General features: G+C 38.4%; 3 protein-coding genes, 1 long non-coding RNA gene and 1 pseudogene across 5 annotated transcripts; 2 read left to right on the top strand and 3 right to left on the bottom strand.

The window, feature by feature from the left end:
• Positions 1-833: 833 nt before the first annotated feature.
• Positions 834-5638, bottom strand: LOC149044445 (uncharacterized; annotated as a pseudogene). The gene is made up of 5 exons (XR_016187344.1): positions 5242-5638; positions 3475-3752; positions 3173-3259; positions 2081-2177; positions 834-1211 (listed from the first exon to the last, which is right to left on the bottom strand). The product of XR_016187344.1 is annotated as an uncharacterized LOC149044445 (transcript).
• A 594-nt stretch (positions 5639-6232) lies between these two features.
• LOC149044446 (uncharacterized) lies at positions 6233-10967 on the bottom strand. Its single transcript, XM_089208484.1, has 4 exons — positions 10540-10967; positions 8845-9116; positions 8312-8354; positions 6233-7580 (listed from the first exon to the last, which is right to left on the bottom strand). The coding sequence occupies exons 1-4, from the start codon at positions 10838-10840 to the stop codon at positions 7090-7092; spliced, it is 1107 nt and encodes a 368-aa protein (XP_089064610.1). The 5' UTR covers positions 10841-10967; the 3' UTR covers positions 6233-7089.
• Positions 10968-11636: 669 nt separating this feature from the next.
• On the top strand, positions 11637-14115 carry LOC149044447 (uncharacterized). Its single transcript, XM_089208470.1, has 3 exons — positions 11637-12103; positions 13221-13528; positions 13684-14115. Exons 1-3 carry the CDS (start codon positions 11809-11811, stop codon positions 13789-13791), a joined length of 711 nt encoding a protein of 236 aa, XP_089064596.1. The 5' UTR covers positions 11637-11808; the 3' UTR covers positions 13792-14115.
• A 3382-nt stretch (positions 14116-17497) lies between these two features.
• On the top strand, positions 17498-19828 carry LOC149044448 (uncharacterized). Its single transcript, XR_016187350.1, has 2 exons — positions 17498-17572; positions 19057-19828. It is a non-coding gene; the product is annotated as an uncharacterized LOC149044448 (long non-coding RNA).
• Positions 19829-20268: 440 nt separating this feature from the next.
• Positions 20269-22231, bottom strand: LOC149044449 (uncharacterized). The gene is made up of 4 exons (XM_089208473.1): positions 21925-22231; positions 21178-21553; positions 20895-20967; positions 20269-20382 (listed from the first exon to the last, which is right to left on the bottom strand). The coding sequence occupies exons 1-2, from the start codon at positions 22115-22117 to the stop codon at positions 21246-21248; spliced, it is 501 nt and encodes a 166-aa protein (XP_089064599.1). The 5' UTR covers positions 22118-22231; the 3' UTR covers positions 20269-20382; positions 20895-20967; positions 21178-21245.
• Positions 22232-22649: the final 418 nt, after the last annotated feature.

Genomic DNA, 22649 nt, shown 5'->3' on the forward strand with positions numbered 1-22649 from the left:
AAGCTGAAGTGAAAAGTTCCTGTTTAAATCGCCAAGTTAAGGCCACAGTTTACATCATTCTACAAGAAGCGTCAGCAAATAAAACAACTTACCCGCTCGCATCATAATTACACTTAAGATATAACGCTTGCATTACACAACTATTCACCCTTCAGCCCAACCATGTCTAGATAAACAGCCAAATTAATCTTATTTTAAGCATGGAGCATTAAAAACAATTATAAATGAACAAATGTAACCGGTGCAATGTAACGGAGGAGGGGGGGGGGGAGGGGGGAGGGGTGATGAAATGAATAAACACCTTTCTGGTTTACTGGTTTATCGGCTGATCGTGTTTTTCGCTGAGAAATTTTCCTCAAACTGTCACGCTTGCCCTCGAAGCTTCACTTTTCGTCTGAATATTGGTTTTGTTTTAGAGTCTCTCCTACGCAAACAGTATAGGCCGACATACTAGCCGCCTGAAGAGCTGGGAATGTCGGCGAAGCAGTAACCATTGTCTCCCCTCGATCCTCAATGTTCCCCTCGGTTTCGTATCGAAAGAATAAAGGCTGTCCGGGAGACATAAGTCACTGTTTCGCTGGAGGCCAGTCATTAAGTGCTTATTGTATAAGGTGTGCGATCATATACGCATTTTTCTTAGCTGTTGGAGGACAGACGTCACGATCAACAACTTTTTTTCCATGTTGTCGTGCCTCTGTTCAATTATACTTTACAGAAAACGTCATAGTGGTAAATACTAAAAAGTGGCATACGAGCTTGCAGCTCAGTCGAATGTTTCATTTTTACTCTTGACGTCCTCTAAAATCTATTACTAAACAGGCCCACAGACACAGAAACATGGAACTTATTTATTGCATGCATTACAACGACATTCGCAACGAAAATCGCAACAACAATCACAACAACAGTCGTAACAACAATTGCAACAACATGCCCTTTTACGATAGAAAATGGCCAAGCAGCAAAACCATCGCTGACTTGAGGGCATCAATCTTTGCCAAAAACCTTTTTTTGTCTGGTAACGTGACTATTGACCGTACCATCATCATTAACAATGAATCGCACGTTTGCATCACGGACTAATTTTCATTTTCGTTCCAAGTCTTCTACGGCTTCTACAGATGGCTGCCATACTTTTCCATAACGCATACGCGTTTCAAGCAGCAAGGTTCCCTCTGGGTAGTCTACTGAAGCAGGTATTCTGTCTGTACCTAAAGTGGCCGCCAAGGAAAAAATAATTATTTTATGAAATTATTGGGTACGGTCGACCCTCAATATCACAGCCACCCCTGTGACAGGGAATAACATTCGCATAATTTTAAAATGTTCAGTGTACAATAAAAATACCAAACATGATCAAAATATGTCAGTCAGAGGGAAATTTCAGAAGAAAACCCTAAAAAGAAATAACGCAGCAAAAGAAAGCTAGGAAGCTTTTGGGTTTTTGGTAATTGCAAAGATGTTATCCTCTTTATAATGGAGTTTGTCTGCCAAGTCTGAGTGTTTACTCGCGCTTTTTTTTTTCTTCATTTAAGTACACTTTAGACTGGCTATGTAAACTGTTAGTGTTTCTGTTCTTTCTTACTAGCCCTGGCCTTGGTTGTTCATAGGGTTGGATAACGCTATCCATTGGATAAATCGCCATCCAGTGGATAGTGCAATAATTTTGTCTATCCACTGGATATTGATTTATCCGTTGGATAGCGTTATCTGCCCATTGAACAACCGGACCTAGTGATTATCGAGATACGCGCTCTCTGATTGATCAAGGATTGTATCATATCTCGCCATGATCATGTCGTGCGAGGTGTTTATATCTGGGGCGCGGAAGAAAAACAGTTCTGCAAAAAAATAAAAAAGCTGCAACTAAGATTGGCGTGGCACTTTTGAGGGAGAAAAAAGGACGACGTACTTGTAGATCCACATGGAAATATCATGTCATTTGCATAAATACAATAAAACGCCTTTATGGACTGGAGAACATTTACGGTGCCCTGCACGGTTTTCATGGAGCCATGCTTAAGCTTGTTCAAATAAAATTTGATAACAGGAGTGCATAAAACAAATAATCATTGTTTACCTCCATAACGTTTGTGCCTGTCCCTATTATTTGAATTAAACTCAATATCCAGTTCATCATTCTCCACAAGTAGATCACGGGAGCTTGCTCTTGTTACCTGTTGGGGGAAAATGATGTAACATTGAATATTTTAAGGATAAGCCCCTTTCCTTATTTTCTTGAACTTGCCTTTGTAAATAGACTTTATATAATATATATCACAATCAGCCACAAATTTTAATTGGTAAACAGTGCTTTTAAACTACAACGCCACTCTTTATGAATTGTTATATTAGCCCCCACCCATTCGATGTAATATTGTCATACCTGTCAGTTAGCGTCATGCATGTAACAAACCGCAGTAGAGAGTAAGGGAAACACCATTGAGGTCCTAAAGGGCAAGGAAGATTGTGCTGACATCAATATCGTCCTGAAATTGATAATAACTACAACCTTCTCCGACCCACGCCGCAACCGCTCTTCGGTGTACAAACATTTTTTCCAAGTGATGTTTATTAAGAGACGGAATAATATATTTGTTCTCATTATTAAAAGTTTGTTTGAACGGTGCTGCTTGCTCCAGTCCTTGTTCCTTCTCGTTCATCGCTATCAAACTATCTTTAATGAGGCTCATCAATTTATACCATAATGAATAGTAATGAAAATACTAATAACGATAAAAATGATAATGATCAAACGAAAAAGACAATAATAGAAATGATGATGATAATAGTGATAAAACCATAGCGATGTTAACACAATACCATGAAAATAAGAAGTAAAATAAAATAAATCTGGTAGTTCTAGGATGTGGGCCACTCATTGCCACAATACTGGTGTATGCTTCTCTCAATAGGAAGAACAAATGAGCTGAGGAGTCTTTCACTTCCAGTTACCTAATTTGGCGGTGGAAAAGTCGTTGAAAGGAGTTGTCTGCTCGATGTTACAACTATAAAATAAAGTTCACAGCCAAATCTCCAGATACAAGTAAATTTCTTTGCTCCTCGGCAAAAAGTCCAAATATTTGTTCGCGTATTTCATTAATGACTTTTATCCTCCCTGTCCAAATCATAGCAGATTTAAAATTAGTGGAAAATAAAACATAAGCCACACCTCGTCTTGTGTTGGTTTTGGTTTGGGTTCTGGTAGATACTGGAACTTCTGTTCTAATGAGCTGAGGAATCTTCCACCTCCAGTTACCTAATGAAAGGGTGGAAAAGTAGTTAAAAGGGGTAATCTGCTTAAGTTCACAAATATAAAATGATGTTCTCTGCCAAATCTCCAGGTACAAGCATATGGCTTTCTCCCTCGGCAAAAATTCAGAATACTTGTTCCCATATTTTACCAATGACTTTCATCCCCCATGACAGAAGCATAGTAGATTTAAAATTAGTGGAAAAAAACATAAGCCACACCTCGTCTTGTGTTGGTTTTGTTTCTGCTCTTGGTTTTGGCACATACTGAAACTTCTGTTCTTTCTTACTAGGGTCGAGGTAGTGCTTCAGTGCCTCCTCGTGGATTTCTCTGTGCGCTTCATTCCAAGAAAAAGTGAAGCTTCTACTTCCATCGAGATACTCTCCATCAAACTATGACACCTCTTTTCTTCGTGCCCAGCGTGAGATAACAACCTGTTCTTCCTCATCTTTATCTTTGTATTCATCATCGTCACCAATGATGATCAAGACTTTGCCTCCTTAAAGTACAAAACACACTGTTACACATAACACCGCTAAACAAATAATACTGATTCTGCACCGAAAGTAGTTTTGACAGAGTTAAGAACTTTTGCACAAATAAAAATGTTACGCCCCTGTTTCTCTCGTGCCCAGCGTGAGATAAAAACCTTTCCTTTTTCGTCTTCATCATCGAAGTTATCCTTCCCTTCATAGATGATCAATACTTTTTCCTTGAATTAAAAAAAACAGTATTGCACCTTATATCTTTGCAAAAGATCATTTGATAAGCGTTTTTATTGCTTCGTTGACAAGTTGTTCGTTTCTCATCTTTGTCATGTTTTCCTTTCGGCCTTAGTTCACTTGAAATAATTGGAGTTGGATGGAATAGCATAATCATGTTATTTTAAGTTATTGCTTTTGACAATTTAAACTGAGGTTTGGAAGCTGCCTGGAGTCCCCGGCTACCTCCACAATGAACTGGAACATTTTAAACAAATCAAATATTATTCAAAAAGTAGCTTGACGGGTGGTTTAGGGGGAGAATGTTTCTTGCCTTTGGGTGCTTTAATAGGGAGCAACAAAATGGCCGCACTAAACTAACTAGGCTTCACCTTCACAGAAACGAATTTTTAAGCACGACAGATCATTTTCTTGGGCGCAAAGAACACTTAAAAATTTTTTCTCTGTTGTTTTCGTGTTAAACCATCGAATTAGGTTTTTATACCATACTCGAGAAATATAGAGTAAAATATTGACACATTACAAATCACATTAGAAAGTTCATCACGTTTGACTTCAACTGAAATCATTTTAGTCAATGAATTTCAATTTCTGAGTGGAACAAAAAAACATTAGTAACGTTCCTCGCAAGAATCATATGACATGACAAGTCTGAGGCTCGTAGTATAATGAAAACGGTTGTAACCTGGAGCACTTTTAACATGGTTAATTCAACTTAATAGGCCATGCATTTAGGATGTCTCTGTAAGTTTGAGTAAACATGGATTTCGAGGATATTTTTAACGACGAACTGAACAATGAGCTATTATCAGATATTGTGCTTAGGTATTAAGCATTTTACTCTCATTACTAACATCTAGTGGCAACAGATCCACTTTTACTCTTCTCTCCTTTTCCCTGTAGCCGGCAGGATAAGATGAGAGTATGGAACTACAGAACATGCACAAATACCTTTGATATCTAAACTTCCTCTTGAAACCCGATGTCTTACGTTCATTATCACTTTTACAAGAAACCCCTAAAGGCCTATTTACACGGCACGACTTTGTCGCATGCGACAAGCTTACGACAGGCCTACGACATGACTTAAGAGTCGTAAGCGAGTTGTAGGTTTGATTTACACGAAACAATTCGTGTCGTAAGCCTGTCGTAAGCTTGTCGCATGCGACAAAGTCGTACCGTGTAAATAGGCCCTTAAACAGTTCATCCCAAGCAAATATGGATAAGTTGCCAAAACAATCATTCCAATGTTTACAGTCGACTTACCACTCGCTCGCAGCAAAGCTCTGTATATCTTCGCGTAGCCAATACCAGCGTTGTCCTCGTTGAGAGAGAGACGGGATTCATGTGCATGGACAACAAGGACGGCATAATCTATCTGTAGCTGAGGAATGATGTTTTCACACACATCCGACATTTCAGGAAGGCGAAATCTCGCCTATCCACCAATATTCTAAGGAGATCGTCTCCCATTCTGAGCAAAAATGTTTCTATTGAGTCCAATCTATACGTGTTATCACAGTTGAAAAGATGAAACTTCATTACCCACACTTGACTCGCCATTTTTATTGGTTCTGCTAAAGAACTTTCAATGGATACGAATCGATTACTGCAGTATGGCGACCATTTGGCTTTGAGTAAAGTTCATTCGTCTTTCACGGAAATTCAATTCGTCACGCAATGCTATCACTCTACTTCAAAATGACTTCCGGTTTTTTTAAAAACTTAACTCGCATTTCAATGTTGCTCCTTTTTTTCGTCTCTGGTAAAGCGAGCTGATTTCAGAAATGACTGATTTGCTGGTGGCTGGAACCGGAGGGTCTAGTCCAGAGTATGTCTGCATAGTTTTCATTTCCATAAAATGTTTTAAAGTAAATATTTCTTCCGAAACTAACTCCCAGAAAATATTATTCTAGGAAGATACTATATATTTCATAGATTGGTCTATATAAAAAGATTAGACGTCATAAGGCATCACAATTATGGCTAGTATGGCTTTCTTTTAAAGAAGCGCGATATGGAGGGTAACTAATTCCAAGGAAAGTGAATTGTCTTGATAACAATAAATGAATCCTTGGATGGTTCTTTCGCGGTGGAATTCACGGAGCCCCGGCCTTGCCGTAATCACGATCTTAGGAAAACCTCAGAATGCCCAGACAACCCCCTCCACCAAAAAAAACCAAGTAAAAAGGAAAGCTGCGTCATATCAAATGGCGAATAGTCAGACCCTAAACAAGATCAGTCTAAAATCGAGTTATCGTTCCAAATGACACTTTATTATCATAGAAAAACAACAGAAAGGTAATACTTACATTGACACGACCTAGATAGTCAACATTAATGGCGGCTGGCATTGATCATGAATACCAGCGCAAGCGACATAACTTGAAACACTGTTCATTAACACTATGTGACTTGTCCACTCTACCTAAACTAACGCAAAACCTGTTTCTGAGAATTAGGCATATATGTTTCATATTCAGGCGGGACAAAAGATAATAATTCACAAAATTGCATCGACTACTCCGGCAATCGCATATAAAAGTTGCGTAGAAACACTGCGAAAGGTTTCCTACAAGATTAACCTTAGAAACCGAAAAGTTAAAGGTATCGCCAACTTGGGTGGCGAGCAGCCTATCCTGGCAGAGTTTCCTTGCCCTGAAAACAACAAGGAGCGCTATTACTTCCCCCATGAGCAGAAGGTCAGTGCATTACAGATTACCTAGCATTAAGAACAGTTTCGGTCCCCGACAGTTTCGCGGAAAATCGATTTCTCTACTGTGTGCTTGGATGCACCTGGAGAGTAAAGTGTCTTATTTAGGAACACAACACAAGAAACAGGTTAAGGCGCGAGCTCGCGTCTCCAAGAGAATCACCTTTTGGGTAAATCAGGATTGTCTGAAAAGTATTGGAGCAAAATAAAGTGATCATTGTACTTGAGAGAAGAATCATGTTTTTTTTTTCATGCAAAATTCTGTAACTGTTTACAAACCCTACCTATGGATAATAATTCACCAAGATATCGATCTCACGAGATCACACAAAAACTAATGCACAGAAAATGTGTCCATAATTTCCTACACTTTCCACCGACCAGATTATTGATTGGGTTATTTATGTATATAATTGCTCTACTCTTGCTTTAACCACGTCCATAAGCCAGGTTATGGATTGGGTAATTGTGTTTTTTACTTGCTCGACTATCGTTTTAACCTCTTCTATAAGCCACTTAAAAAACTCACAAAAATTCAAAACGGGTAACAACACAAACAAAGACTGGTAGAGTTGGAAATGTAACCCAGAAAACAACCAATTCAAAATACCCAGTAATACAGCACTCAACCAGATAGCAATACTCTGTGGTCGCACACTATATGAGACACCTCCGTCAGCTGTAGCGACAAATCGAATATTCGCATAAGGTCTAAACATCCAGTCTTTCAACAGGTGACGATCAATCATTCCAGAAGGCTCCCATCTCTGATCCCATACTTTGACGTCCTCCTCTTCATACGATATTCTTCCAAAGCGCACGACAGTGTCCAGCAGAACGGTACCTTCAAGATAGTATGGTCTGGGATCGACAGGTTCTTCTTGTAGGGACCCTGAAGTTTGGTTGAATAAACTTGTTAATAACAATTAAGAAGAGGCATCAGCTAGCATTAAAATGGGTTTTGGAAAGCGCAGTGGGAGCTAAAGAATCTGAGGCTTTCAAATTCAGTGAAGCCAGGGACTTGCAGATTCGGGACTCGGTGAATAGCTATGAGACCTATGATCTATGGAGTGGGAGTCTTGGGGTGTTAAGAGACGCTTAGGGATAGTTTAGGATTTTGTGTATTAATAGTTTGATATTGATAATTGAAGTATGACTTGAGATTTGAAAGTCTTGACTTGGATCCAAACTAGAAGCTCAGCAAACGGAATTAGAAAAGTTTTGTTCTGATCTTCACGACAAAACATGGCTAATGAATAACTTGCATTCTGAGAGGCAAGGTGCGTCACAGAAGCAAAAGCGCTGCAAATACGTTCAGGTATCAACTGTTTTAAGAAAATAGCAAAGGATATGAATCATATCTGTACCATGAACTTGTTCTTTAATCTAGCGCAATTTGTCTTTATGGGCTCAAGGCCTTCTTCTTTAATTGTCAAGCTGGGTGAGGGAAGGCTTTGAGAGGAAATTTGTGAAAGATGCCAACATCTCCGTGACAGTTACAAAGAACCTTGTCATTCATCTAGTAAGCTTAAATAGCAAGATTACCTCTGAACCGAGGGCCAATCTACACAAACAAAATTTCGCATTTAGAATTGGATTCTACTGGGAATGCTTTGAACTCACCCATTCCTCTTATTCGTGGAAATTCCTTGTCATCTTCAGATTTCTTCGGTTCAAAAGGAACAGTAAACAAGAAGGTAAAAAGATAAGAAAGAAAACGGCAAAATATTAACAAAAAGAAAACAAATGATGTTGGAAGTAATTTAAAAATTGGAGATTTAAGTAGTCAGGGTATCAGGGAGTCTGAGGTTTGATGAACGGAAATTCCAGTTTCAGTCCTACCCTCATTTCCTGACGAAATTTCATCAAAAAGGGAAGGACGCATTTCTGGTAGTTCTAGGATGTGGGTCACTATATTGCCGCAGTATTAGTGTATGCACCTCTCGAAAGGAAGACCTAATGAGCTGAGGAATCTTTCACCCCCAGTTGCCTAATTTGGCTGTAGAAAAGTAGTTCACAACAATAAAGAAACGTTTACAGCCAAATCTCCAGAAACAAGTTCAGAATACTTGTTCCCGTATTTTACCATGACTTCCAATTACCCTTTGACAGAAAAAGTAGATGTCAAATGAGTGGAAAATAAACATAAGCCATACCTCGTCTTGTGTTGGTTTTGGTTTAGGTTTTGGCACATACTGGAACTTCTGTTCTTTCTTACTAGGATCGAGGTAGTGCTTTAGTGCCTCCTCGTGGATTTCTCTGTGCGCTTTATTCCAAGAAAAAATGAAGCTTTTTCTTCCATCTAGATACTCCGCATCAAACTGTGACGCCACTTGCCTTCGTGCCCAGCGTGAGATAACAACCTGTTCTTCCTCGTCTTGATCTCTGTAATTATCATCGCCACCGATGACGATCAAGACTTTGTTTCCTTAAAGTACAGGACAAAATGTATTATATTACACCTTTACACAGGTGATAGTTCAACTGAGGGTGGCTTTACCTCTTGGTTAAAAGTTGCTCATTTTAAAGTCATCAGTGTCTCTCATATTTCTTACTTGCCCCTTTCTACCCCACAACATGAAGAGGAGGGGCCTTCGTTGTGGGGGGAATGCAGGCGCTCAGAAATGTTCGTTTTGATTTGTAATTATTAGTTTTGACCAATTAAAAGAGGGTTTGAAAGCTACCTGGAGTCCACGGTTACCTCCACTACTAGTAAAGTATTATATAGGAGAAGTAAACAATTCTTTAAAAGAGAGCTTGACGGGGAGAATTTTCCATGCTTTTTCCAGAGTGCTTCTGTCAACTGTATGTCAACCATGTTCAACAGACCAAAACCCCGCAAAAGGGATATTATAATACCATTACGTCACTCATACATGTTGGAAAATGTCTTACACCTCAGCCTCAATCTTTCTTCGTACCAAACAATGAATCAAAGCTCAGAAAACTAGCGTATTTTGTGTAAGTGATGTTTATTTCGGCAGGGATAAGATTCACGAACGAAAGCAATCGCTGTACTTTACCTCCGATTTCATAAAAAGGTATCTTTTTTACAAAAAGTACAAAGTCCGGGATATGTAAATAAGTCGTAAATGATATCATCCTCCTAACAATAAAGAGCGGAATCTGGACAAAATACGAATGACAACCGAAAGTTTATCATTATTGGCTTCAGTTGAACTGATTTTGGTCAGAGAAGAGTATTATAATTAAAATCTTTTTTACAACTAACATGAGTAACGAAACAGTTCCTCTCGCGAATCATAATACAGGAAAGGTGAGAGGCTTGCAAGGTATGAATGGCACGTGGTGTTTTAGAAAACAAAAGTTCTTACGCCATCATGATGGACTCTGATCTGAAAGTAAGGTATCTCGACCTCAGCTAAATAAAGTTCTCTCTAAAAATTTTTTTGCCCTGCTGAATAAAATCAAAATTGTTGTTATTCAGAGCACTCTGAGATGGTTAATTCGGCTTAATGGGTCCCTTTACGTTTGAGTGCAGATATATTCCAAGAAAGATTCAAAAGTCGACCACATTGATGAGACATTGTTATATTTTGTGCTTGGGTCATTTTGTATTATAAGCACTATTAACGGCATTTACAAACGGATCCAGTTATGTTCTTTTCTCCTTTCCTTCGAAGCCAAATTAGATGGGAGTATGTAAATATGCATTAATTAAGCACCTCGGTTATGCCATTGATATCTAAATTTCTTCTCGAAGTACAACGATTTACCACTTTTGTAAGAAAACCTCTTACGTTGCGCAAATAACTCATCTCACGAAAGTAGCGATAGGTTACCAGTGCACAAATTTTAAATAATCATTTCAATGTTTACATTCGATCTACCAGTCGCTTGCAGCAGAGCTCTGTAGATCTTCGCGTAGCCAATACCAGCGTTGTCTTCGTTGATAGAAAGACGAGATTCATGAGCATGGACAACAAGGACAGCATAATCCATCTGCAGCTGAGGAATGATGTTTTCACATACATCCGACATTTCATGAAGGCGAAAATTTCGCCTATCCATCGATATTCCAAGGTTAAGATCGTCTGCCATTTTGAGCAACAAGGTTTCTGCTGAGTCCAACCTATACGTGTTATCACAGTTAAAAAGGTGGAACTTTATCGGCCTTCCTAGGCTGGCCATTTTTCAACAATTCTTATTATCAGGGAGCTTTCAATGCATGCGTCTTCGTTCGTTGGCCTCAAAACTTCGTTTACAGACGGATAGCTTTCTTTTTACTAGTACAAAGTTCATTTGCCTTTCTCGGAATTGTCACGCAATAATTTCTTTATTTATTCGCCACTTTCGGTTTTTTTTTATCGAATATCTCGCCATTGGGTACCCCTCATTTGAAAAACCAAGTAAGGTTGAGAAATGATTCGACACTAACGGGGACTTCTGTCCCTGAATGGAATATAGCAATACTGATATCTTGGATTGTCTCAGAGCAAATCTGTTGGCGGTATCTTATGTTACTTCTTGTGTACCATTTCTGCGAGGACATGCTTCTGAGAAGAAATCGTCGATTATTTTTATTTGGTTTTCCTCGAAAACTTTGGGTTCGTGCTGAAATCTTCAAGCCACATCTAAGAATGTTCAGAGCTATTTCCTCCTATACAAATTATAATGACATCCAACTGTAATAAGACAAGAAATTATGTAAAATCGTTGGTTTCACTTCCGAAGTGATTTATGTTAATTACTTTATTGACAGACAAACGATTATACCTCGTATTTGTTTCAGAGTGATCACCACGATGAATCAATACAAACTTTTTTTCGTGATATTGTAATAACAGTGCGACTGAGATGATTTTGTACTTTACAATAGCTTCGCTAGATATCTTAAGCTCTTTCTCATTTTAGTACATGTTATTTCAATTGTATTTTATTTTTTTAAAATTTAATTTTAAGGGCAAATTATTTTTTTTAGCCACGTGACGAAGTCAACAACACAGCTATTGTTTATGATTGGCGAAGGTTGATCTCGTTTCTAAGAAATCGATCTGTAACAATCGATTCCACAGTTCACGGAACGGCGGTTAACATTAATTTCCAAAACACAGTAATCCTTCCTATAGCGCTTGCGAGTTCTAAAAGCTAGTGGAAAAATGGAAAGAGAATCAATGAAAGGTTACTTGTTCAACTGTGACAAGACATGCGAGCTAAAAGAAGTCGAAGCACTTCTCTTTGAAATGGAAGAGAAGCACAACCTGAAGATCGATGTTGAAAAGCTATATTTTGGATTGAAAAGCATGTCTGAAATTTGCGACAGTAAGATTCCTCACTTAAAAATTGATTTTGCCGTTTTCGCTGTCCATGCAGATGAATCTCGGCTTTCGATCAACGAAGAAAACGCTGGAATTGGTTACGCCAAGTTGTATAAAGCATTGTCAAGAGCCACGGGTGAGTAATTCAAGGGCGGAAGCGTTTGAAAAGTCGTACTTTCGTAAATAAACCCGTTCCGGTGTTACACAACAAGCATAAAAGGGTCTGAAGTACCACTTTGTTATGAAACATCGATGACAGCTTTTACCAGTCGGGTTTACCGTATTATTTTATCATTATTCAGTTACTTTCACTTTCGATAATGGCTCCAACAGAGTCCCGCCGCTTAGACTAACAAGTCGGGCCATGCTTAGTTTGCTACAAAGTATGAGTTTGAATCTTGTACTTAAGGGTTATTCTGGTGAACTGAGGAAATAAAGTATTTAGAGTATCGATAAAATTAGGAATTACACAACTGATGAAAGCATTATTTTTTTAATTTTAAGTGCAAAATCAAATGGAGGGTACCCTTGGCAATTTTAACAGAGATATTTTCAAGCCCAAAGCTACAAAAGTCATGACACTCACATTGATATATATTGTTTTCCTTTTCATCATTATGATCACTGTCACCGTCTCTCTTACTTTTACTGTCACTGTCACTTTCATTGTCACTGTTAATGTCACTATAATTTACTGTTACTTTCGCTGTTAGTGCCACTGTTTTTGTCACTGCCACTGACTCTGTCGTAAAAATTTTCACTGTCGCTGTTACTGTTTTTTTCTTTGCACTCACCCTGTCACTGTCTCTGCCACTGTCACTCGCATCGTCACTGTTATCGTCTCGGTCACAGACTGTCACTGTTGTTGTTATTGTCGCCAACACTGTCGTCATTAATGTTACTGTCTCAGTCACCTTCCTTGCCATTTTGACTGCCATTGTCTCTGTCACAATCTCTCTCAATTTCATTGTCACTGTCACAATCTCTGTCACTGTTATTCTCTCTGTTACAGTATCTACCACTTTTATCGTCTCCAGCACAGTCTCTGTCACTGTCACTGTTATTGTACCTGTACCTGTCCCCGTGCCTGTCACTTTCGACTGCCTTTACCCATGCCGTTACTATTGTCATTGTCATCATTATGGTCGTCGTCAATATCATTCATCATCATAGTATTTTTTATGACACCATTGCTATTAATATTATTACTACTATTATTATTATTTAGTTATAATGGTTGTTTGATTATACAGGTGACAAAGTGTTGATAGTCATCGCTGGAGACACGTATTACAAAGATGAAACTGAACAGGAACAGTTTGTGATCTCACGCTGGGCACGGAGAAAAGTGGCCTCGCAGTTTGATGACGAGTACCTTGATGGAAGGAAAAGTTTTATTTTTTCTTGGAACTCAAAGCACCGAACGATCCACGAGGAGGCACTTCTGCACTTCTTTGATCCAAACAAGGAAGGACAGAAGTTTCAATATCAACCAAAACCAAAGCCTCTCCCTGAGTTCCAGGTCACCTCGTCAGTAACCACCCCAGGAGAGGGTGATAAGGTAGGGTGGTGCCAAATACCTTTCTTTTTATCGCTTTTCGGATGGCTGATTGAAGTATGTTCCTCTCCTTCCCCTTCCCTTTGTTCACAAGTTATCATCACTTGCAAGAAATAAGGAGAGTATTTCTTACGAGTCTACTTAATTTCCCTAAACAGGTTATAGAAGAAGGTGCCGCTGATCAGCTTATGGATAATGATGTACTGAATCTTGAACATGAAAAATCAACCCAGGACGAGAGGTCAGAAGAACATGGAGGTAACTAATCATTTTATTGTTTACAAACTTAAAGTTAAAATGATTATTTTTGAATAGGCTAAATTGTAGCAATATGCAAGATCTGCCGTTAATGATTCTTGTTTTTTTTATTATAAACAAATATATTGCCTAACAAATATAATTATCACTATTTTTCTGCGAGAAAAAGGGCAAGTCGGGTCAATGTACTTCACAATTCAACAAAATAGAACTCACTGATTTCTTTGTTTTGTTGAATTCGAGTAATGCCCTATATATTTTCATCAGTGGTGGTTTGCACTGTAATTCTTAGCAATACAGTTAGCAAATAAATGAAATTTTACTTTAGTAAACAACTGTATGGTGATGGTAGTGACCTCTAGCGGGATAGTGCAACTTTTTGCCTTTATTCTTGTGTGGGTTTTTTTGGCAAGATTCTTAGCTTTGGACTATAGATTATTTTCACCAAACTTAAATCATAGATTGTATCAAGTGATTGGACTGTGTTAAATGACCAGACTGACTACAGTCATTACTCAACTTCCTCAAACAATCACAATGTCTCAAATGATCAAAGAGGTTCACTGATACTGACTCTCTAAAATGACCAAAGTGCTTCCAATGATCCAAATGGGTAAGATGAGCTGACTGGCTAAAATTACTAAAATGACCAAACTGGTTAAAATTCCCCAACTGCCTCAATTGTCCAAACCTGTTCAATTGACCCAATTGCCTCAAATGACCAAACTGGTTCAAATAACACAACTACTGCAAATGACCAAACCAGCTCTGTTGACCCAATTGCCTCAAATTCCCAAACCAGTTGAAATGACCCAAAAAACCTCAAATGACCAACCATTTCAATTGGTCAACCCAGTTGCCTCAAATGACCAATCCAGTTCAATTGGTCAACCAAATTTCTTTGAATGACCAAGCCAGTTCAAATGACTCAACTGGCTGAATGACCAAACCAGTTCAAATGATGCAACTGTCTCAATTGGCCAAACCGGCTCAAATGACCCAACTTGCTGAAATGACCCAACTGGCTGAAAAGACCAACAGCCTCAAATAGCACAGCTGCCTCAAATGACACAGCTGCCTCAAATAGCACAGCTACCTTAAATGGCACAGCTGCCTCAAATGGCATAGCTGCCTCAAATGACTCAACTCACTGAAATGACCAAGCTCATTTAGATGACAAAATTGGTTCAAATGACCCAACTGCCTCAAATGGCCCAATTCTATAAATGACTAAACCAGTTCAAATGATGCAATTTTCTCCGATGACCAGTCAGGCCCAAATGAGTAAACTGGTTACAATGATCCAATTGTTTCAAATGACCCAACTTGCTGAAATGGCACAGCTGCCTCAAATGACCCAACTGGCTGAAATGACCAAACTCACTTAAATGCAAAAATTGGTTCAAATGACCAAACTGCCTTAAATGACCCAATTGGATCAAATGACCAAACCCTAAAATGATGCAACTGTCTCAAATGGTCAAACATGCTCAAATGACTCAACTGGCTGAAATGACAAAATTGGTTCAAATGACCCAACTGCCTCAAATGGCCCAATTGGATGAAATGACTAAACCGGTTCAAATGATGCAACTGTCTCAAATGGCCCAACTGGCTTAAATGAGTAAACCGGTTCAAATGATGCAATTGTTTGAAATTACCCAACTACCTCAAATGACACCAACTGGCTGAAATGACCAACTGCCTCAAGAGGCACAGCTGCCTCAAATGGCTCAGCTGCCTCAAATATAATGAACCAACAGGCTCAAATGAGTAACCAGTTTAAATGATCCAATTGTTTCAAATGACTCGACCACCTAAAATGACCCAACTTGCTAAAATGGCACAAGTGGTCGAAATGACTAGCTGCCTTAAATGGCACAGCTGCCTCAAATGACCCAACTGGCTGAAATAATCAAACTCACTCAAATGACAAAATTGGTTCAAATGACCCAACTGCCTCAAATGACCCAATTGGATCAAATAACTCAATCAGTTCAAATGATGCAACTCTCTAATATTGCCAACCAGCTCAAGTGAGTAAATCAGTTCAAATGATCCAATTGTTTCAACTAACTAGCAACTAGCTGAAATGACCCAACTGGCTGAAATTACCAACTGCTTCAAATGGCACAGCTACCTCAAATGACCCAACTGACTGAAATGACAAAACTCACTCAAATAATAAAAATTGTTTCAAATGACCCAACTACCTCAAATGGCCAAACAGGCTGAAATGACCCAACCGGTGAAAACGGCACAGCGTTGTCTAAAACTGCCAAACTAGCCCAACTGACCAAACCCATTCAAATTAAATGATGCAACCTCGTCGAATGATGCAACTAAGTCAAATGGCCCAACTGCTTCAAATGACCCAGCTGCCTCAAATGGCCAAACTACCACAGGTCACTAAACCGGTTTATCTGGCTCAAATCACGCAACTGCCTCAAATGACCCAACCGGCTGAAATTATCAAACGGACTCAGGTGACCCAGCTGCCCTTAAAGGCCCAAGTGCCTCAAATGAACAAACTGGATTAAGTGATCGGACTGGTTCAAATGATCAAACTGGCTTAGGTGACCAGCTGATACAAATAACCTAACTATCTCAGATGGCAAAACTGGCTGAAACGACCCAACTGAAATGCTCAGCAAGATACTCAGATTGCACTACCAGCTCAAATGACACAAGTCCTTCACATCACTTTCTCAAAAGTGCTCAACTCGGTAAATAATGAATGTACAATAACATGCCCTAACACTTAGTATTAAGTCAGAAGTATATTTAACAGTATACAAAACAGTGAACACTTGCATCCTGAAAAAATATTTTTGAAAAGTGGAAAAGTGAAAAACGTCTTACAACTTTAGGACAAGAGTGTCTTCAGCAGCTATGGGTAAGCAAATTAAAAGCTTTGGAATAACTGGTAAAATGACGGATATACGATGTCCTTACACTTGGTACACAGTTATGTGTAATTAACAGTATCCAAAACAGTATGCACTTGTGTCCTGACAAAGTTGCTGAAGGGTGGTAAAGTGAAAAATCTCTAACAGCTTTAGGGTAAGAATTTCTGCAGTAGTTATAGATGAGCAAATTAAGAGCTTTGGTATAATTAGTAAAAAATAGTGGATATACAATATCCTTACACTTAGTATACGTCTATGCGTAATGATCAGTATACAAAGTAGTATACACTTGTGTCCTGACAAAATTGTCGGAAAGGGTGCAGAAAAATTGCTTTTCAGTAAATTTTTAGTGCAATATATACGCAGTACCTGTATGCAAGTAAATTTAAAGCATTATAATGCTTGGTGAAAAACTAGATATAGGGTGTCCTAATACTTAGTATACGGTTATGTGTAATAATCAGTACACAAAACAGTATACACTTATGTCCAGACAAAATTGTCGGGAAAGGGTACAGAAAAAAACTGCCTCTCAGTAAATATTCAGTATAGAAATATCTTCAGTAGTTGTATATAAGTAAATTACGTAAATTTGTAGCTTCATGACAATTGGTGAAATACTGGCTATACGATGTCCTAACACTTAGTATACGGTCATGTGCAACATCTAGTATACATAGGAATAAGGAATCAAACATATACTGATCATTACTCAGTCCTTATACATCGATATCCTTATATGTCAGTATATCTCTCCGTGTACGTCATGTATACGGGCTCATTACACCCCCTGATATTTGTTAATTCACGCAGTGTGAAAAGACAGGAGAGAGAGAAACTAGTGAGTTAAGACGTTCCCAAAACCAACCTAATTATGGAGGTAATAGCGTTAGTTTGTTAAATTTCCGTTGAGAATGGAACTACTTTTATGTTGTGAAGAGTTGTTTATCTGGAAGATCTAGGGATGGTGTAGAAATTATTATTCGCGGTCATCATTACTCAGGAAAAGACTGCGATATATGAGAAAAATTCAATACTAAATCATTATCCTAAAATGATCATAAACTAAATCATTATCCATGCCGTTAAGGTTTAACGGCATTGAGCGCAAATCTATTTTGGCACCCTCCCATCTGGAATACACAAAAATGAAAAATGTTAGAGTGAAAGAAACTGATTAATGGTAAATTTCTCATTTCAGTAGCATGCAGTCGAGGGGCTCTAGAAATAATTCTTAAGAGCTTATGTCAACATGCGTCAGACGAACAGAGAAATTTAACAAAAATATTCACCAAAAAATAAATATTTATTTGCCAACTTCAATAATGACAGGGGATTAAGTTTAGATGATAAAACAAAGGATTATGTTGTCAGAAATATCGGACGTCCAGTAAATTCGTTACATGAGGTCACACAACTCGGGTAATATTCACGGTGAAAATTTGCATATTTGAGCGGTCGAACGAAAAAAATCATTTCTCGAAAATTAAAATATATTTTCACAAAAAAACTACACCACAATAATTAGGACATATTGGGCTACAAAATGCGAAAGTAGGGGAGAAAATGAATTTTGGGCGACTTGCCACAATATTTCAAATTTGTTCGATGGATTCTGACATCCTCTCTTAAGAATTATGCACGAGTAAACCAAGTTACCTTTGTTTTGTGATGCAGAAGGACAAATTAGTGACAGAGAAAATTAAAACTGAAGGCTAATGTTTAATTTGCTTCGCTCAAGCCATGAAAAACTGGTCCTGGTACAGGCAAGGAAAGCTCCCAGAACTAATACTGTTACAAAAAAAATAATCCTAATAATGATGAATTTGTCTTTTTTCGAGACCAGTGTTCATGTATCCGCAAGAACTCCTGCTTAAATTAAAAAAAAAATACACACATAAACAAGCAAGCAACAACAACAACAAAAAAACAGGAAAAGAGCAAAAGAAACAGAAAGAAATCATGTCAAACCCTACGCGCCATTACACTTACACGATGAGCTTGAGCAGAGAGTTTTCCCGAACCCCATTCTAACATATCGAATGTGGAATCTTACAGGGTAGTTTAGTATTATCAACTGAGTTTAAAACGTAAATTGGCCATGGTAAAGAGTTTCAAAGTTGACGTTTTGAGCGTTAGCCATTCGCTCTTGGACGAAGGGCTAACGCTCGAAACGTCAGATCTGAAACTTTCTACGGTGGCAGATGTACGTTTTCAACTCAGTTGTTAACACTAAATTACCCTGTTATACTCTCCCACCGATGCAGTACCACAGTTTCTTTAGAAACTTAACCCTTACTTCGAATGTGGAATATTGTCTGTTTGAATTCTTAGTTGTTATTAACCTGTCTTTGTTTATCAAAGCTGCAGCCATGAGGTGCAATCCTCATTACCCAGAGGGCATTGTACTCCTGGAGACGCGTTTGTTTCAGGGCCAGATTTCATACAAAAAGTGGCACATTAGAGAACGACAAGATGCATGGAAGCCATCTGATACACAGGTTTTGAATGTGAGAGCAGACAAGCCCAAGCAACCCGGAAGTTTTTCAGTGCAGTTTAGGAGTAAAGGCAACAATGGGGTTATCTACGCTTTTATTCCCACACCTTGTTGGCGCAAATGTTTTGATTGCTTTAGGATGTGTTGGTTTTGTGGTTGTTGTGATGAAAATTAGTAATTAGGGGCAGGATATCCTCTCTTGATTTTCAGATCTTCACCCTACTGTCAAATCAAGAAATCTGCCTCTTTTCGCCACCTACTGTCGCTTTATAGCAGAACTTTGCAAGAGCTAATTGACATTCCCTATACATTAGTCCCCCAAAAAACTGAACTTTCACAAATAGTTGTTTGTTAGTAATCACCGAATCAATATTTATGATTTCAATAGCTGTAGTACTTCCGAGGTCGGGCTTCAATGGTTAATTAACTGCAGTTTAATTTTTAATCAGTTTAATTCAATCAAAAAGACAGCTTGATTGAATGATATTTTCTCACAAGTTATCGGTTATGGCAAAATTAATTTGACTTAGAGAAGAGGGGACAGTCAGTAGCATTAAATAACACTCAACTTTTGTGTTTTTTTCTCTTTTACCCCTAAGTTTAATGGGAAAAACATTTTAGTTTACACTCGAAACGAAACGAAAGCAACAAAGTAGCTTATGTTCATTGAGCAATAGAATTTAACAACCTGCAATAAAAATATGCAATACCGTTAGATAACCTCTGAATGTAATGTGGGGGGAATGGGAGGGACACTTAATTCGGTCTCAATCCATCTTCTATTGCGATGAAAATTCGTATCTGTTTCTCTTTCAAGGCTAGTAGAAGTTAATTTTCGATTTGCTGGTTTGCAGTCTTATAAAACATGAGAGAGACATCGATTGAGAAGCTTCTAGGCTAAAGGTTGTATTTCCTTATGGTAAAAGAAGGAAAAATCCGTTATAATCACTTCTGAGCCCAAGTGTACGGGAATTTGGGACTAATGCACGTATCGTGGAATTCTGTGAAACGTGAAAGAAGAATAAAAAGCCAATGATTACTGTTAAAAACTGTCGTTTTAATAAATGCGCTCGGATAGTTTATAGTTTATCACCTCTACATGATGTATCCGACCAATGTTTTATCTGAATAGCGTCCAAACATCACACGTGGGCTATAAGCTCGTGGTGCACTTTATCTCATGATCTTAGTCTCTAGAAAGTACGAGATTCAGTCGATTTGAATCTACCGAGCTTTCAACTGAACTGTCTACCTGACTGTCAATCGATTGATGTCTATATGCTCAAATGGATCATTATGGACGCATTAGAAAACGCTATCCTTCTCTCTCCTTAATCACTAGAGAGATGCACCACTGAATTGCACACTTCAAAACACTTTGGAGGAGACTTAATGCTCTTCAGAATATATAGCACAGGACTAAAGACAGTCTCTCGCAGAACGCCGCGAGTAATTTGAAAAATAAAATCATGTTCAAAGTTTTAAGTAATTAAGACAGAGTGCAGTCAGGGCGGTAAAAGTTAAAAACTATATGTTTACATAATGCCGAAATTTGATATTTTTCAATTTCTCTGAAGAGAAAAAGCAAAGCACTAACTTTTGCATCGTGCAAAATGCTAATCACACTGGCTTCTCTCACGAAGTCAAGTCCCACTCCACCTCGAGAAGGGGATTGCTGAAAAAATTAAAATAGTAAGGCACCTACCAATTCGACGTTACGACAACATCCCTGAAAGCCGAAAGGCTGACAAGCCTTCCATTACACAGCAAAAAATGACCTACAAATGGAGGAGAATTCTGAGTTTCACAACTTATAAAAAAAGGTCAGTGGTTAGATGTTAGAAAATCCAGTCAGATATGAATTTCACGGCCGGGTACCAGTGCCCATGCACATGGCGTGAAATACCATAGACGGATCAGAATCTGCCAAAGGGGAATATTACTCCCAATCTTATAGAAGATATACAGATATATATTTAATGAATTACCTCTCGGGTAGACTCCAAAGCTGTAAAACTGTAAGATCTTTCTCTCTTTCCGGTTAAACGCTGATTTGTTATGCGACGGGGGCAAAATAAAACGCAGAAGGCTTCAACCCATCATGTCCGGTAAAACCGCTCTCCATTTTACATTCGTTTGAACAAGGACGTTTTGAACCTTTTTCCAAGGTTTTCTTAATTCCAATCGATAGCGGCAATTCTGAATTAATATCGTCCCATATTGCTCTGAGGGTTCTTACAGTGGTAATCCTTCTTTTTCTTAATTCTTTCATCAGAGCCTCCAATCTTCCTTGGTCAGTCCAGTGGTACTTATTCTTTAGGCGGGTTAAAAATTGCTCTAGGGTCTCCCCAAAGCTGGACGCTCCTAATTGACAATGGAGGAAAAGCAAGTAAAAGGGAAAAGGGAAAAATGGAACATCTTGTAAGAACTGAAGCAAGAGAACTCGAGGGAAGGCGGAGGTTGCAGGATTTTGAGTTGGGAAGTGGGGTCGCAGGATTTTGAGAACGGGAGGGGGTTGGTAATTAGAATGATAAAGATTCTTTCCCCCCCTCAAGGATAATCACGTGCTACTTTATATGTCATTTTTGAAAATAGTGTCCACGAGAGAAATATACAAATCTGTTTTACTTTGGAATCTCAGGAAAGGGCAGTATTTAATTCCTGAGTAGGGAGAGAATGCCTAGAGAAAGGGATTGAGTCTGTTATTTGGTTCTTCTCTTTGCAAAATGTCTTACCTTTAGCCATAACTTCTCTGTCCATCTTATTTTTTTCTCGCTGCTTCCGAACCAATATAAATTTCTCTGCAAAGAGCAATACTGAGTCCAGAATTTCAAGAGCTAAAAGATCCACTTCATTGGACTGCTCAGCATTCTCGTGTGTATAATTTGCAATGAAATAAGTCCTCTCACCGGAACTACTGGTCACCATAGATGCTTTGTCAAACACTTCCTCCTTATCCTCCTCAGTTTTTAGCTTTTCTAGAAAGGTAATCACAGTTACGGGAGCATAACCTGGAAAATGAAATGAAGGATAATCGGTGCCAAAAGACTATAAATTGCCAAACACGTGGAAAAAATCATTTTCACGGTGGTGTAAGGAATTAATTAAATTAATAACTTCTCTGTCTATCTCATTTTGTCATACTGCTTCCGAATCAAGATAAACTTCTCAGCAAAAAGCAACGCGGAGTCCAGAATTTCAAGAGCGAAAAGATTTATTTTGATGACTGTTTACCATAGAAGTTGACCTTAGTGTAGTGAGTGGTGTCAAGAGAACTTGGTAATGTTTATTTATGGGTGCTACGAAACTATCAATGTATCAGGAAAATTTATTTTGGATTTTTCATATTTTTCAATAGTAATCCTTGGTAATCTTTGCCAATCTACGCCACTCTTGTTTCTTCTTGAGTTATCATTGCCTATTTTGCCCTCTTCGTCTAATAAAAGTAACAATGATGTCG

Source organism: Pocillopora damicornis, chromosome 6 (assembly GCF_964200805.1).
Source record: "Pocillopora damicornis chromosome 6, jaPocDami1.2, whole genome shotgun sequence".
Lineage (NCBI taxonomy): Eukaryota > Metazoa > Cnidaria > Anthozoa > Scleractinia > Pocilloporidae > Pocillopora > Pocillopora damicornis.

Bases quoted from the DNA above. Each gene is read 5' to 3' on its own strand.
- LOC149044449 (XM_089208473.1), bottom strand. From the start codon at position 22,117: ATGGTGACCAGTAGTTCCGGTGAGAGGACTTATTTCATTGCAAATTAT. The intron at 21,554-21,924 runs GTAAGACATTTT...ATTGTCAATTAG, and splicing joins CAGAGAAGTTATGGCTAAAG to GAGCGTCCAGCTTTGGGGAG.
- LOC149044446 (XM_089208484.1), bottom strand. From the start codon at position 10,840: ATGGCCAGCCTAGGAAGGCCGATAAAGTTCCACCTTTTTAACTGTGAT. The intron at 9,117-10,539 runs GTAGATCGAATG...CTGTACTTTAAG, and splicing joins AGCTCTGCTGCAAGCGACTG to GAAACAAAGTCTTGATCGTC. The intron at 7,581-8,311 runs GTGAGTTCAAAG...ACCAAACTTCAG, and splicing joins TCCACGAATAAGAGGAATGG to GGTCCCTACAAGAAGAACCT.
- LOC149044447 (XM_089208470.1), top strand. From the start codon at position 11,809: ATGGAAAGAGAATCAATGAAAGGTTACTTGTTCAACTGTGACAAGACA. The intron at 12,104-13,220 runs GTGAGTAATTCA...TTGATTATACAG, and splicing joins AGCATTGTCAAGAGCCACGG to GTGACAAAGTGTTGATAGTC. The intron at 13,529-13,683 runs GTAGGGTGGTGC...TTCCCTAAACAG, and splicing joins CCCCAGGAGAGGGTGATAAG to GTTATAGAAGAAGGTGCCGC.